The sequence below is a fragment of the Canis lupus genome, chromosome 1 (genome assembly GCF_048164855.1).
Source record: "Canis lupus baileyi chromosome 1, mCanLup2.hap1, whole genome shotgun sequence".
In the NCBI taxonomy this organism is placed as follows: domain Eukaryota; kingdom Metazoa; phylum Chordata; class Mammalia; order Carnivora; family Canidae; genus Canis; species Canis lupus.
Genome location: NC_132838.1, coordinates 96,720,072 through 96,734,096, shown reverse-complemented (window position 1 = coordinate 96,734,096; position 14,025 = coordinate 96,720,072). Strand labels below are relative to the sequence as shown.

The 14,025-nt window shown below is 44.5% G+C and overlaps 1 protein-coding gene and 1 long non-coding RNA gene across 5 annotated transcripts in view; both read right to left on the bottom strand.

Annotated features, from left to right (window-relative positions):
* Positions 1–444: 444 nt before the first annotated feature.
* Positions 445–1,806, bottom strand: LOC140641388 (uncharacterized). Its single transcript, XR_012037908.1, has 2 exons — positions 1,224–1,806; positions 445–776 (listed from the first exon to the last, which is right to left on the bottom strand). It is a non-coding gene; the product is annotated as an uncharacterized lncRNA (long non-coding RNA).
* A 4,602-nt stretch (positions 1,807–6,408) lies between these two features.
* Positions 6,409–14,025, bottom strand: part of AUH (AU RNA binding methylglutaconyl-CoA hydratase) — a 159,790-nt gene continuing 152,173 nt past the window's right edge. For all 4 annotated transcript variants that reach the window (XR_012037903.1, XM_072841108.1, XM_072841127.1 and 1 more), the window contains 3 exons: positions 12,692–12,742; positions 11,504–11,551; positions 6,409–7,017 (listed from right to left, as the gene is read on the bottom strand). Coding sequence is in view for 3 of the 4 variants with exons in the window: in XM_072841108.1 (XP_072697209.1) it covers positions 6,940–7,017; positions 11,504–11,551; positions 12,692–12,742 (177 nt within the window). In the remaining variant the exon portion in view is untranslated. The remainder of the gene's footprint in view (positions 7,018–11,503; positions 11,552–12,691; positions 12,743–14,025) is intronic.

The window sequence follows — 14,025 nt, the reverse complement described above, 5'->3', positions numbered from 1 at the left end:
AAACCACCCAAAAGATGGCCAACTGATGAATAGATAAATAAACGGGGTATGTACATGCAATGGAATATTTTCGGCCATAACAAGGATAACATGCTGATGTATACTATACCATGGAGAACCCTGAAAACATTACAGTGAGTGGAAAAAGCCGGCCATAAAAGGTTACCTATTGTATAAACCTATTTACACAAAATGTCTAAAACAGGCAAGTCCAGAGATAGAAAGTAGATTAGTAGTTGCCAGCGGTTGGTAGAAAGGAGCAATTGGGAGAGACTGCTAATGACTACAGGGCTTCTTTTGGGGCTGATGAAAATATTGTAGAATTAAACGATGGTCATGGTTGTACAGCTCTGTGAATATGCTGAGACCACTGAACTGTAGACTTTAACGGGTAACTTCTATGGTATGTAAATTATGTATTAAAAAATAAATAAAACAAAAATATCCACAAAAATCACAAAGGTAAGTCTTCTTCAATTCTGACGGTGGGGCTGCAAACTCAGAATCAATTCAAACATTATGAAATACAGCCTCAAAATGCATCCTAAACATAAGTGCTCCAGGTGCCAGCAGCTTTGGGGAACTGTTCTCACGCGAGACAAATAGACAAGATGAGGTCTTTTTCCTTATGGATGTGGCCCTGATTCTGCATCTGCTGGAGGCCACGGAGCAAGAGAGGTAGGACCTGTCCCAGGCCAGGACGTAGCTTCTCCTCCCAGCTCCCTTCACCAGGACACTCCTCTTTCTCATGTTCACTTTCCAAGACTGGCTTCTCCCTGGGGGAAACCAGATACAATAAAAAAAATGTTGGTTTTGTTGAGTTTCATGGGAAAGTCAACACAAATGTTCCTAGCTACATGTGCAAATGTGTTTAAATACGTGTGAGAGGTCACACGCTCTGCCTAGACTCAGGAGGACAGCACAGTGGACAGGCCAGGGTAAAACTGTCAGTCATTGTAGAAGAGTGGTTTGAGGGATGCCTGGGGGGGCTCAGGTTGAGTGGTTGAGTGTCTGCCTTCGGCTCAGGTTGTGATCCTGGAGTCCTGGGATCGAGTCCTGCATCGGGCTCCCTGCAAGAAGCCTGCTTCTCCCCCTGCCCATGTCTCTGCCCCTCCCTGTGTCTCTCAGGAATAAATAGATAAAATCTTAAAAAAAAAAAAAATAGCGGTTTGATGGTCACAGGCCACGCATATGCTCCCACAAAGACCAGAGGGAGAAAGTACCTTTTCACGTTGGGTGCAGACCTGCCCTGCTGTGCCAGCATCCAGGAGGGCACCCACCGCTGCGGCAACTACAGCTCTCTGGTAATCCGGGTATCCTGCCACCAAGTCAGATGTGGGCTGTCACTTCCGGTCTTCTATGGTATGTCACCCAACTCTTGTATTTTCAAAACGCTCCAATTAGAGCCACTTGTGAGCGAGGGCTAAGCTTCATAAAAGGTGTGTGCTTCAGGAAAGTGTTAATAGACAGCTCAAGAGAAAGGTGACTCAATCCAAGAGAGGCCGTGAGGAGGCTGAACTTCTCGGGCCTGCCAACCCGCTCTTCACTTTCTGTAAACGGCACAAAGGTCTCATTCAACTCGGCTCCAGGGCTGGAAGTGAAAGTGATCTGACTATTTTTGAAAAGGTCAGGAGAGTCCACTTGCCCATCTTCAGATTCCTGTGAATCCTCTGCCTGTAGACGTCACGGCGACGGGCGTCCCGCCCCGAGCTGCCACGGGATGCCACCGCGATCCCACTGCTGCTCTCGTCAGCGGCGGTCGGTCCCACTCGGGGGCGAAAGGGCTCACCGCGTCTGAGGAACGTGCCACAGGGCGCCTTCCGGGCCGCGCATCGGGGCTGCGCCTCGGTCCCTGCAGGGAAGCCTGCCCCGCTCCGGGCGGCCGGAGTCCCCGGCATCTCCTCTGTGGCAGCCACACGGCAGCCACTGGGGCCCGGGAACGGGCTGCTCGTCTCAGGGCAACGTCCCTCCCCGGCCCCCGGGGCCGGTACTGTGGACATGGCATTTGGGCACGAGGCTCAACTTTCTTGAGATCCCCGGGGACTGCTGCTTGGGGGCCAGCGTAGGTCTGAACCACGGCTCCCCGTGCGGGGGGGACGGGGACGTGTACCTGCGCGGACCGGCCCACCAGCGCCCGGGCCCTGCCCTGAGGGCCCACCCTCCACGTCAGCCTCAGCGGCTTCCCCTACTGACTGTCCTCAGGCGTGTGTGTGGACAGCGCAGGCGGCCAGTGGCAGTGGCCCCGGGGCAGGGGCAGGCCCCAGCACCACACGCGGATCTGCCTTGAGCCGGCGCCAGCTGCCCCTCTCCCCTTTCCCGGGGTCAAAGCCAGGTTTCTGAACACACCCGAGCCACCTTCCCCCCGACAAGCGAAGTGAACACGGCACCACCACACCTGTGGGAGACGGCTCTCCTGCCCACAGAGCCCGCCTGCACGGACGTGTCCCATCTGTCTCTGCAACTGATCATGAGCAACAGCCGGATTCCCTGACAGGGGCTCAAACAGGCTCAGAGGGGTGAGCTGCTGAGCCTGGGGTGGGTCTCATCACCGATTTCGGATGAAATCGGGCCGAAGAACTCCTGTGTGCTTTCCAGAGCAGCAGAGCGAATCTCCGACCAAACTGGGACTGAAGGCAAGCCTCCCAAAGCGGCCCCCACAGGACAGGGTGCTCTCAGCCACATCGGCTTCCTTCTTCAAGGAGTGGCACTACTGACCCCAAACTCACACTCTGGTAGCTGGTTATGGGAGGTGATGCATGGCTCGCGGCTGCCAGGGTGGCCCTGCGGACCCCAGGGTGCAGGGATGAGACACCGGGGCTCGGAACGCAACGCCTCCACGGTCCAGCCGCCGACAGACCCATTCACTGGCCTCTGAGTGCTGGACGTGGGCAGGCGGCCCGGCTGCGGGGAGGCAGCGCTGGGCGGGCAGCCTGCGCCGTCAGACCGTTCGATAGGCACAGGTTCAGTATCTCCCCAGTCTCGAGGACACCATGGGCCCGATCAGGCAGGGGCGGACACACGTGCACGCACGCACACACGCATGCACAAGCACGCACACCCCAGCCGCCTGGGGCTGTCGCTCGGCTGTTTGCAGTGACCAGTAACTGCTCGCCAAGCGCCAGAGCCTCTCCCTTTGCGGCGCTGGGAGGAGCACACACTACAGTGCGTGGGAACAGCCGGGGTGTTTGGGGCCTCACACACGGTACAAAGCCCAGGTCTCTCATTGCATCCACATCCATACCTTCCGTGATCTCGTCAGTGTCCCCCTGAAGCAAAATGGACTGCAGAATACAGTGTTTTCTGTACTATTTAAAAAGGGACAAAAAAAAAAAAAAAGGGATGGACGCGCTGCCTTGCGCAGCCCTCCAGGGAACAGTTGGCTGAGGACGGCTGCCCTCCTACCTTGCCTCCTTAGGCTGGCGCTGCGGGGGCAGGTGCCACGAGGGCTGGCCCCCACCACCCATGGTACGGGTCTTGGGCTGTCCTTGGCATCGATTCTCCCCATCAGGTGCCCCGCTCTCACACGGCCTTGAGCATCACCTGAAAAATAAAGGCTGCACGCCAGGTGCTCGAGGACTGGGAGCCCTCCCTCCAAGGGGCAGCTGCATTTCGGAAGGCTCCCGAAGGACTCTGAAAGTCCAAAGGATGGTATGGGAGACGGTGGGTTTTTAGGGCCTGAGACCCACAGGTCTTTTGAGCAGAGGGTTCAATCCCCAACACCCCAAACACAATCTGTGGCCTGTGTCACCTATGCAGAAAAGTGGCTCTCTGACCTGGTAACTTTAAAAGGCTGTTATTTTTTCGCTTGCTACAAATGTACAATTATTCTTTGATACAAGAAAACAATTTCATCGCCGTTTTGATAAAGCCCAATAATGCTGACAGACACAAACATTAAATATTTAACTCGGTGGGTGACGAAGAAATAGCAGCATGATTAAATATTAGAGTGCCTTTCTGTCAGGATTTCTGGACCCCAGATCAGACCAATGACAGGACCTACCACCAGAAGGGAGAGAGTTGTGGTCAAGTGAGATAAAAGATCAACGGCCTGGCCAGCGGGGGGCAAGCCCACGACAAACATAAGCATCTGCCGTTGAGCACAACACCTGCGAGTGATACCCTACTGTTTCGGTTCCACCTAGAGAGTTCTCATCTGAGTGTGGCCAGGAAAGTGACCCTTAGTGACAAGCCAAGTTTTTGACAGAAGAGAGGGGGATAAAAAAAAGGACCAAGGAAAAACATCTTTTTTAAAAAAGATTTTATTTATTCATGAGAGACACACAGAGAGAGGCAGAGACACAGGCAGAGGGAGAAGCAAACTTCCTGTGGGGAGCCAGATGTGGAACTCGATCCCAGGACCCCGGGACCCTGCCCTAAGCTGAAGGCAGACACTCCACCCCTGAGCCACCCAGGCGTCCCAAATCATCTATTTTTTTTTTTTTTATTGAACACAATATGAACTTGAAATGATCCTCTAAATAACACAAATGACTCAAGACAATCGGAGTTTTCTCTATAGGCAATTATCACCCTTCTCGTCTGAGCGGCTATGGCTTGGAGCCCTTCTTTCAGAGAAGTTATACATTAACGAGTGCTATGTATTGCAGGACCAGCAGGTCCCCTGCTCTGACATGATGTGAAATGCTTTTCCCCTTACCTGGAACTGTGCTTGGTTAAGCATCTTCCCTCCAGGTCTTCTCCAATGTAATCGGGACACGTGGGGATCGCCACCGCGTTGCCAGCTTGCATCAGCTTCCTGTGGCTTCCGTGTGAAGACGTGCAAATGTGCAGCATGTAGGAGGTCAACTTGGGCAGCTGCTCTGCCCACGGGTGCAGCCCCTCCCAGAGGACCCACAGGAACAGGTCCAGCGTCAGGACCACCCCAGCAAGGCCGCTGTGCCCAAGGAAAGACCCCGGCAAAGGCCAACGTCTACATAGACAACTGGGCGGATGCTTTCCCCTCGTCCTAATACAGAAAAGTCCATATGCTCTCAAGTCACTATGGGAAGATGTCTTTGCTTTTGGACACGCTCCAGTGACTTAATCAGAACTTGCAGGAAATTCACCGGCACTCAATCAGCAACAGACTGCGTCCGTGAGAAGAGAGAAGTCATTCAGCACACACTTAATATTTTCCCCATTAACATAATTATTTCCCATGTGGTGAAAATCATGTGGCGTTTGGATGTGTCGCAGACAGAACAAAATGGCTCTGAAATCTTTAAAGCGCTATGAAAACAAGGGCCAGCACTTTACTTGCAAATTATCCAGCACGAAACAAAAGACACGAGTTTTATCAGGTAACCAAGCGTGCACCTCACTAAGATACAATCAGCAGAGCCGGACGTGGACTCTCATAAACTGCGTCCACAAGAGGCCACTCAGCTGCGCACTGACCATAAATCTGCAGGGTCTGCTGAGAAGGTGACGCCACCTCCGCCCTCCCCCACCCCCCGCCGCCGGGCACAGTGGGCATCAGCAGACAGCAAATCCATGCTCATCTCTTGTAACGTGTTTCAAATGTAATGGAGAGCTCAATTTCCCAAAGTAGAAAACAACAAACCAACAACAAAAAACCCCTCAAAGTTTCAACGATTTTAAAAATTCAAAGTCTGTGTGCTTTCCAAGAGCAAGGAAGCTCCGGCACGGAGCGTGGGAATGCACACAACAAGGCAGTCACTCGCAAGCCAAGTGTCATTTCACGGCAACAAAGCAATGCTGTACTGTTGGGAGGGCAGCGGACACCCCCACCGTCTACAAGCAAGGAGGAGCATGTCCCACAAAAGTGGGGCTTCCCCAGTGCCGCCAAACTCAGCCCTGGACACAGCCTCAGAAGCTGGTATGGTCTGATAAAATACAAAATAAAGCTAGCTCGATCGGTTCAGATAGAGAGCTATCAAGTTCTCCCCACTGTACACTGATCCTACCGCTGTGTCCCACACACTTCATATTTGTCCCCTCCCCAGGCGGGGCTATCAGCTCAGACATACCCCCGAGCCCCTTCCTTTCTAGTCACTTTGCCCGGCCAGGGGTTACAACAGGGAGACAGGGTGGCCGTGTTCACCTCCTGTCCTTACTGAAACCAGGGGCAAAAGCTGGCAGCAGGAGACACTCCAGGCTCCACTCCACTCTTTATCCACAACCCCGAGCCGTTAGACCCCTGGGCCGGGCCACCTGCTGGTCTTACACTCACACCCCCTCCAAGCAGGCCTGCGCTTGGCCTCCTGAGGCCTGAGGCCTGGGCCCCAGGCTCTGACTGGGCTCATTTCCCACCATTCACACTGTATTCTAAGACCACGGAGGTCACCTGATACAACTGGCAATGCAAAGGGGGTATCTCCTCAAATCCAACATGCAATGATTTATTCAGTTCAAAGGGAATGGGGTAAGAGAAAAATATCCAAGTTTTCTTTTCACCAATTTTATTTGTATTTGGTAATTTTCACTCAGAGAATCTATCAGTTCCTTCTTCAGTTTGAGATGTATGTATATATGGACGTATGTATGATCCCTTAGAAACTTTATTTGGTATAACTTCACATTTTTGGTATATAGAAATAATTTTATTTCGTTATCGCAGCACAGTAGACATACAATCAATATTATTTCCTAGAGTGTGCAATATATAAATTATTCACATTAAAAAATTAAGAACAGAAAGCCTCGTATGCAGGAAATATTTAAAAATGTGTATGTAAGTTTGAATCTGTTTTTGACAGTATACACTACTAGCTTTATAAATCTGAATGGATATGATGTGATGCACGTTTGAACAAAGTACACAGAGGGGTCCACTCCAGATGCTCAATTCACTATACAGAGAACTCGCTCTTCACTTTGGTTATTGGGATTCCAGGTGCGGAGGCATACGTGGATCTGAAAGATACTTCCAGAAGTATATTTATTACACTGGCATTGGAAAGATTTCTGTGTCTTCTATTCTCCTTTATAGCGAGGGGGTCTTTTCTCTTTAAAAGCAAGAAGACCTTCAAGTCTGTCTTTTGTTGGAATAGTCTAGAGAAACAAAACATTATGTTACCTATGCCAAAAAGTAAAAACAACTACAAAACTTTAACAAACTTTATGCAGAAGAACTGATCTAAAATTTTGAAATCTAATCATCATTTGAATAATTCTCTTACCAAATTCACCATTCTGACTCCAAGTACACTTTTCCCCCTATTTCAAATGTATTTTAAAAAACCAACAGACTTTATTTTTTTAGACAATTTTAGGTTTACAAAAAATTGAGCAGAAAGTTCAGAGTTCCCATAGATCCCCTCGAACCTCCCAAGATCCCCCCCACACACTTATTAACATCTTGCATCAGTGCAGTATGTTTGTTACAACTGATAAATCAGTATTATCAATAACTATTACCCAAGTCCACTGTTCACATAGGACTCACTATGTTGTATATATCACGGATTTGATTTTGACAAATGTATAATGTCATCTATCCACTACTACAGAATCATATGGAATAGCTTCCCTGTCCTAAGCATCCTTTATGCTCCATCGACTCATCCTGTCCCCTGCTGCCTTTTCTAGAATCTGTTTTTGCCAGTATACACTACTAGCTTTATAGTTGGAATCCTATAGTACATAACTTTTTAGATGAAAACCCTTCACTTTGCAGTATGCTCTGGAGGTTCTTTCGTGTCTTTCTGTGGCAGGAGAGCTCATTTCCTTTTATCACTGAATGTGCCTCCTTTGTATGTGCCTCATTTTATCCATTCACCTATACATCTTGGTTACTTCCAAGTTTGGCAAATATGAATAGAGTTGTTAAAAAACCATGTGCAGATTTTTGTGTAGACATAAGTTTCCAACACATTTGGGTAAATACACAGAAGTACAACTGCTGGATCACGTGCTAGGATTATGCTTAGCTTTGTAGGAAATGAGCAAATTGGTATCTTGTTTGTGTTTGCATTTCTTAATGATGTATGATGTGGAGCATCTTTTCTATGCTTACTTGTCATCTGTGTTTCGATGTTGGTGAGGTGTCTGTTTTACCAGTCCCTAGTCTTTTTTGGATATAAATCCTTTATCAGATGCATACTGCAAAGATCCTCTCCCAGCCTGTGGCTTCCCCACAATGTCTTTTGCAGAGTGGAAGTTGTTAATTTTAATGAAGTGAAACATCATTTTTTTTCTTTCATAGATTATACTTTTGGTGTTATATCTTAAAGAAGTCATCACCAAACCCAAGGATGCTGACATTTTCTATGTGATCTTCAAGAAGTTTTATAGTTTTTCATTTTTACATTAGGCCTGTGGCCCAGCTAGAGTTAAGTTTTTATGAAGGGTGTAACATCAGTGTCCAAGTTCACTTTTTTGTCGCTGAATGCCCATATGCTTCTGTGCTACTTGTTTTCAAGACTATCTTTTCTCCACCAAATTGCCTTTGCTTCTATGTCAAGGACCATTTTATTTTCTGTGGGTCTACTTATATGACTATTTTATATGAATCTACTTCTGGGTTCCCTATTCAGTTCCACTGATGCATTTGTTTGTTCTTCTGTCCATTCCACACTGTTTCATTACTGTAGCTCTACAATAAGTCTTGGAGTTGGGTAGTGTCAATCTTCCAACTTTGTTCTTCAATGCTAGATTGGCTAATTCTAAGTCTCTGAACTTCCCATATGAACTTCAGAACTGGTTTGTCCATATAGATCAAGTAACATGCTGAGATTTTTACTGGGGTTGTATTGATTCTCTAAGTAAAACTGGGAAGAAGTGACTCTTTAGTAATATTGAGCCTTACTATCCATGAACATGGTATATCTGTCCGTTTACTTACATCTTGATTTCTTTCACCAGTTTTGTAGTTTTCCTCTTATAAGTCTTGTATTTTTTTTTGATTTATACTTAAGCATTCTACATTTTTTTTTGTACTAATGAAAATCCTGTTATGCTTTTAATTTTAAATTCCAATTCTTCATTGCTGGCATATTAATCTTATATCATGCAATCTGGCTCTAATTGCTGCTTAGTGGGTTGTTTGTTGTTGATACTTTGGGATTTTCATGGACAGTCATGTCTTCTAGGAAGTTTTAGTTCTTTTTTCCCAATCTTTTATTTCTTTTTTCTTGTCTTACTACATTAGCTAAGATTTCTAGCAGATGCTGAAAAAGAGAAATGAGAGGAGATGTCCTTGCCTTGTTCTTGGTCATTAAGTATGATGCTAGCTGTGGGCTCTTTTATAGAAGTTCTTATCAAGGAAGGAATTGTCCATTTAATCATAGTTTGCTGAGTTCTTATTATGAATGGGCATTGGATTTTGTTAAATGCTTTTTCCAGATCTACTGATACAATCACCTGATTTTTCTGTTTAACCTGTTGATGTGATGGATTTACAGTGATTTCTGAGTGTTAAACCTGGCTTGCAAATATATAAAACAATCCCATTTGGTTCTCTTTAAATATTGTATACCTACATTTTATACATTTTCAAACAATTGAAATTGTTTTTATACATTGTTGGATTTGATTTGCTAATATTTTGCTGAGAATTTTTTACATCTACATTTATGACAGATAATGGTCTGTGGTCTTTCCTAAAATGTTGGGTTTTGGTATCAGGGTAATAGTGGCCTCAGAATAAGTTAGGAAGGGTTCACTTTGCTTCTCTTTTCTGGAAAACATCACTAAAAATTGATATAATTTCTTCCTTAAATGTTTGGTAGAATTCACCAGAGAAACCATCTGGGTCTGGTGCTTCCTATTTTGGAAGTTTATTAATTATCTATTTAATTTCTTTAACAGACATAGGGTTATCCAGATTATCTATTTGTCCTTGTGTGTCCTTTGGTATGTTGTATCTTCCAAAGAATCAGTCTATTTCTTCTAGGTTATCAAATCTGTGGGCAGAGTTGTTTATGGTATCTGTTTATCATTCTCTCAATGTCCTTGGGAGCATTAGGGATGGGCTTTCTTGTATAACTGATATTGGTGATTTTTACCTGTCTTTTCTTTGGTTAGCCTGTGAAGTCTGTCAACTTTACAGATCTTTATGAGTCAATTATTTTGTTTTGTTGGTTTTTTCTTTTTTTTTTCTATTTCCAATTTCATTGGTTTCTGTTCTAAATCTTATTTTGCCTTTTCTACTGCTGACTTTGAATTTTATTTGCTTTCTTTTTTCTACCTTTTTTATTAAAAAAAAAAGATTTTATTTATTTATTCATGAGAGACACAGAGAGAGAGAGAGGCAGAGACACAGGCAGAGGGAGAAGCAGGCTCCATACAGGGAGCCTGATGCGGGACTCAATCCCAGGTCTCCAGGGTCACGCCCTGGGCTGAAGGTGGCGCTAAACCGCTGAGCCACCCAGGCTGTCCCTTTTTCTACTTTCTTAAAGTGGAAACTTATGACTGACTTTAGATCTTTCTTCTCTCATATATGCATTCAGTGCTAAAATGCTGTTCTAAGCAGTGCTTTCAATAAATTTCTACAAATTTTGAGAGCTGTATTTTAATTTTGGCTTAAAAACACTGAATTCCTCTTAAGCCATCCTCTTTGAAAACATGTGTCATGTACAAATACGTTGCTTAACCTGAATTAAAAAGACTAATCCCACCATTAATAGGTGTGATTTCCCAGCTATCCTTCTGTTTTGATCTCTAGTTTAATCCCACTGTGGTCTGACAGGATGCTCATCATCACTGTTCCTTTACATTTCATATGGTGTGATTTATGGCCAAATATACTTCTAAATTTTTTCTTTGAAGTCTACGGCTGCCCACTGGTAAGAAGTGCATAATTTACTTCATTCATGGCATGTGCTCATCAACGACAGGTGGCAATTTATACATACAGACCAGCCGCAGGGAGCACTCTAGCTGTCCCTCCTAACTCATGACACTGCCATACTTAAGTGGGAGCTGAAGTACTTTCCAATTCTCACAAAAGGTAGGACAAAATTCTCTTGCTACTTTGGATGATGCCCTAAACGAAGTTACATTTTTTAGAAAACAAGGAAGGAAAGAAAAATGGGAGATTTGTTCCTCTATACAAAGTCCTACTAATTCGTGTAAAACACAAATTTTTCTGTAAAACAGAAAACTGTATACACTGTTAGGGAACTTTCAGTGAGCAGGAGGAAGGCTCAGAACCAATGAGTCTCAAATACGGATGGTCCCACAGCAGGCCCACGTTCACCCTACTGCCCTCCTCCCTCCTGTCTACACTGGAGTGAAGGTTCAGACTGACACCCATAAAATACAACATGAGCTAGAGATAGCTACAGCACGAATGGTACTAACTTAATAGTTCTTTAAATTATTCAGACAAGAGACATTCCTATATGGAAGAGAATCAGTGATAAGAGCTGGTAATAGTCAAATAGCAAAAACAACTCATTTCAACCCATTTGTATGATTTTAGGAAAGGCATGAGCATAATCTTGCTCAGAGATATATATAATTCATTTGACTTGTACAAAAGGTAAACATAATTTATAAGAGGTACCCTCACTAAATTTGTAGCTGCATTACATACCTGAGCATAACAAGCTTCTTCTATGGCTAATCCTGTTACTAAATCAACCTGCGGATAAAAGCATAATTAAATTTCAGCAGGAAATGCTTTTTAAAATATGGAATACTCAATATAAATTCAAAGTAGTAATGCTTCTCTCCAAAGCACAGTAACACTTCTCCAAAAACACACAATTCCTTGATCTGATACAGCAAATTGGAAGTATGACCAGCATGAGAATTCTGGAACCGGGCTGTCAGGTTCAAATTCTGCCTCTACCACTTGAGAGCTGTGTAACTTTGGGTAAGTTAGTTACACAATCTTTGCCTGAGAGAACAAATGGGGGTAAACTAGGTAAAGCCTTTATAAAGCATCTATATATGGCCTGGCATGTAGTACAGATCATTTAAAGCATTTGCTGTTAGTATTGTTATGATTATGTGAGAATTTTTAAAAACCATTCAACTACTTTGTAAATTTTTAAAACTGTGTTTATTGCTAACAAATTCAATCTCTTTTTATTGCTAAGAAGCCCATGAAGATATGGTGGCCTCTGGTCTGTAAGGAAGAAGTATCTTTCTTCAAAATTCCATATCTAACCAATGTAACTGCTGTAATGAAAGCTCAATATACAGAGGTGTCTGCATTGCTTCCTTGCCCTGCCTACTTCTCTCCTGGCTCAGGGCCTCCACTCCTCAGAAGCCAGCTCTCCAGGGTAACCCTAGGACACCCTAAAGACTTGCGTTATTTAATGCAGGCTCCCTGCATAAAGCACATTGAGACATTAAAGGTAGAGAGAGGGCCTGGCTCAGCTCTGAGCCTGAAAGTTCTCCTCAGAATGTTTTTTTAATAACACAATACTGGTGTTGAGAATATACAGAACGACCTTTTCTTCTGGTTTTCTATGAACTATTACCCAATAAATCTGTCTATAGCTGAATGGCAAAAACAGCGAGCATGTCATAAGCTGCAGGACATGAGTGAAATTCCCAAGTTCTGTGATTAAGATCCTGATTCAACAATAGCTTAAGCAGAATGAAATCAATAGTGTAGCTAAAAACGAAACAAAACAAATTAAAAAAAACCTAAGCCTCAGTAGCCTGTAGTAATAGTAACATTGGAACAGCTGGATTTTAGAGCATTAAAAAATAAATTAAATTAAATCTCCACTATCTCCTCCAACATGAACTCAAGCATTAAGGCACTCACCTCCATCCCTTGATTAATTGCTAATTTTGCCACTCTCACTGCAACGGGTCCCTAAAATTCAATTAAAGAAATAGATTTTAGTTACTATTTATGCAAATTATGTCGTATGTCTCAGTAAAATTCAGAAATTCCCATTGCTGGAACCATGGCAAAGAAGCAACAAAAACTGTAAGACAGTTAATGGGAAATTTCTTTCTGGCCTTGCAAAGTCTACACAACACTTGGAAGAACTCTACTGGACTACTAACTCCATGCTTGCAGGTCAGCAGATGGGTGTGCCAGGAGAGGGTCGACCATTCTTCAGTAGATCTCCCTGGAAGTGAAGTAGGGAAAAGAAAAGGAGATGATGACACAATGCCACATGGAAGTGAAGGAGGGAAAACAAAAGACGATGACATGACACCACAACCACAAATGGCCTGACAGGAACCTGGGCTGGCGATGAGGTGAACGCTCCTGTCAGGGTCTGTTTCACACTCTGGCTCTGCACCTGTCCTCCTCGGGCTTCCATAACTAAGCACGATGAGGATGTATGGGTAAAGAGGTGCCCTCCAAGCAGTGCTCCGACACCACACAAAAACTTGCAGCCCAAGTAAGTCCTTCAAGATACGTGAGGGTCACAGGGGAAAAAACTGGGTATCTGCCGTGAAAATATTACTTTTGTCGACTTTAAAAAGCAAAATGCTCCAGATGGAATTTAGCTGTTTGCCCACATTTTAAATTCCTAAAAACTGTTTATGGGTCATGAAGTTAGAATTCAATAGTATCCTTTCAAGTGTCTTTTGGATTAGAATGCAAAATAGGCTCTAAATAGCAGAAGCACCAGAGAACTCCAATAAATAATGAGTAAATCCCTGATGGCAGGAAAAATACCATTCTTCCCAGGCAGAGGTTTCATTCATCAACTTTAACCCATCAAAATTCTCTAAGTCAGACACTTATTAAAAATCTTCCTCAGAAGCCACAAGTTTGTGAGGCTCGTACAAGTATCTTTGTCAGAATTCTTGAAAATGTGATCTGCAATATGTGCAACACACACTAGAACCATGCTTTTAAGATCATCAAGCCTTTCCTTTTTTTTTTTGTTTTTGTTTTTGTTTTTGTTTTTTGTTTTAAACAGAGTGCTCCTGTCAGTGAAAGTCTTCTCTATCCCCCTGCATCCACCAGCTGACCCAGACCAGGTGGTTGTCCAACTCCTGTGTGTGCATGAATGGATGGAACAGGTCTGGGAGCCACTCCTGAGGGACATGTGGACCGCAGGGACAGCAAAGTTTATGAAACTGGGAAAACAGGAAAACAGAAATGCTGGGAGATGCAATGTTCACTCAATGGGC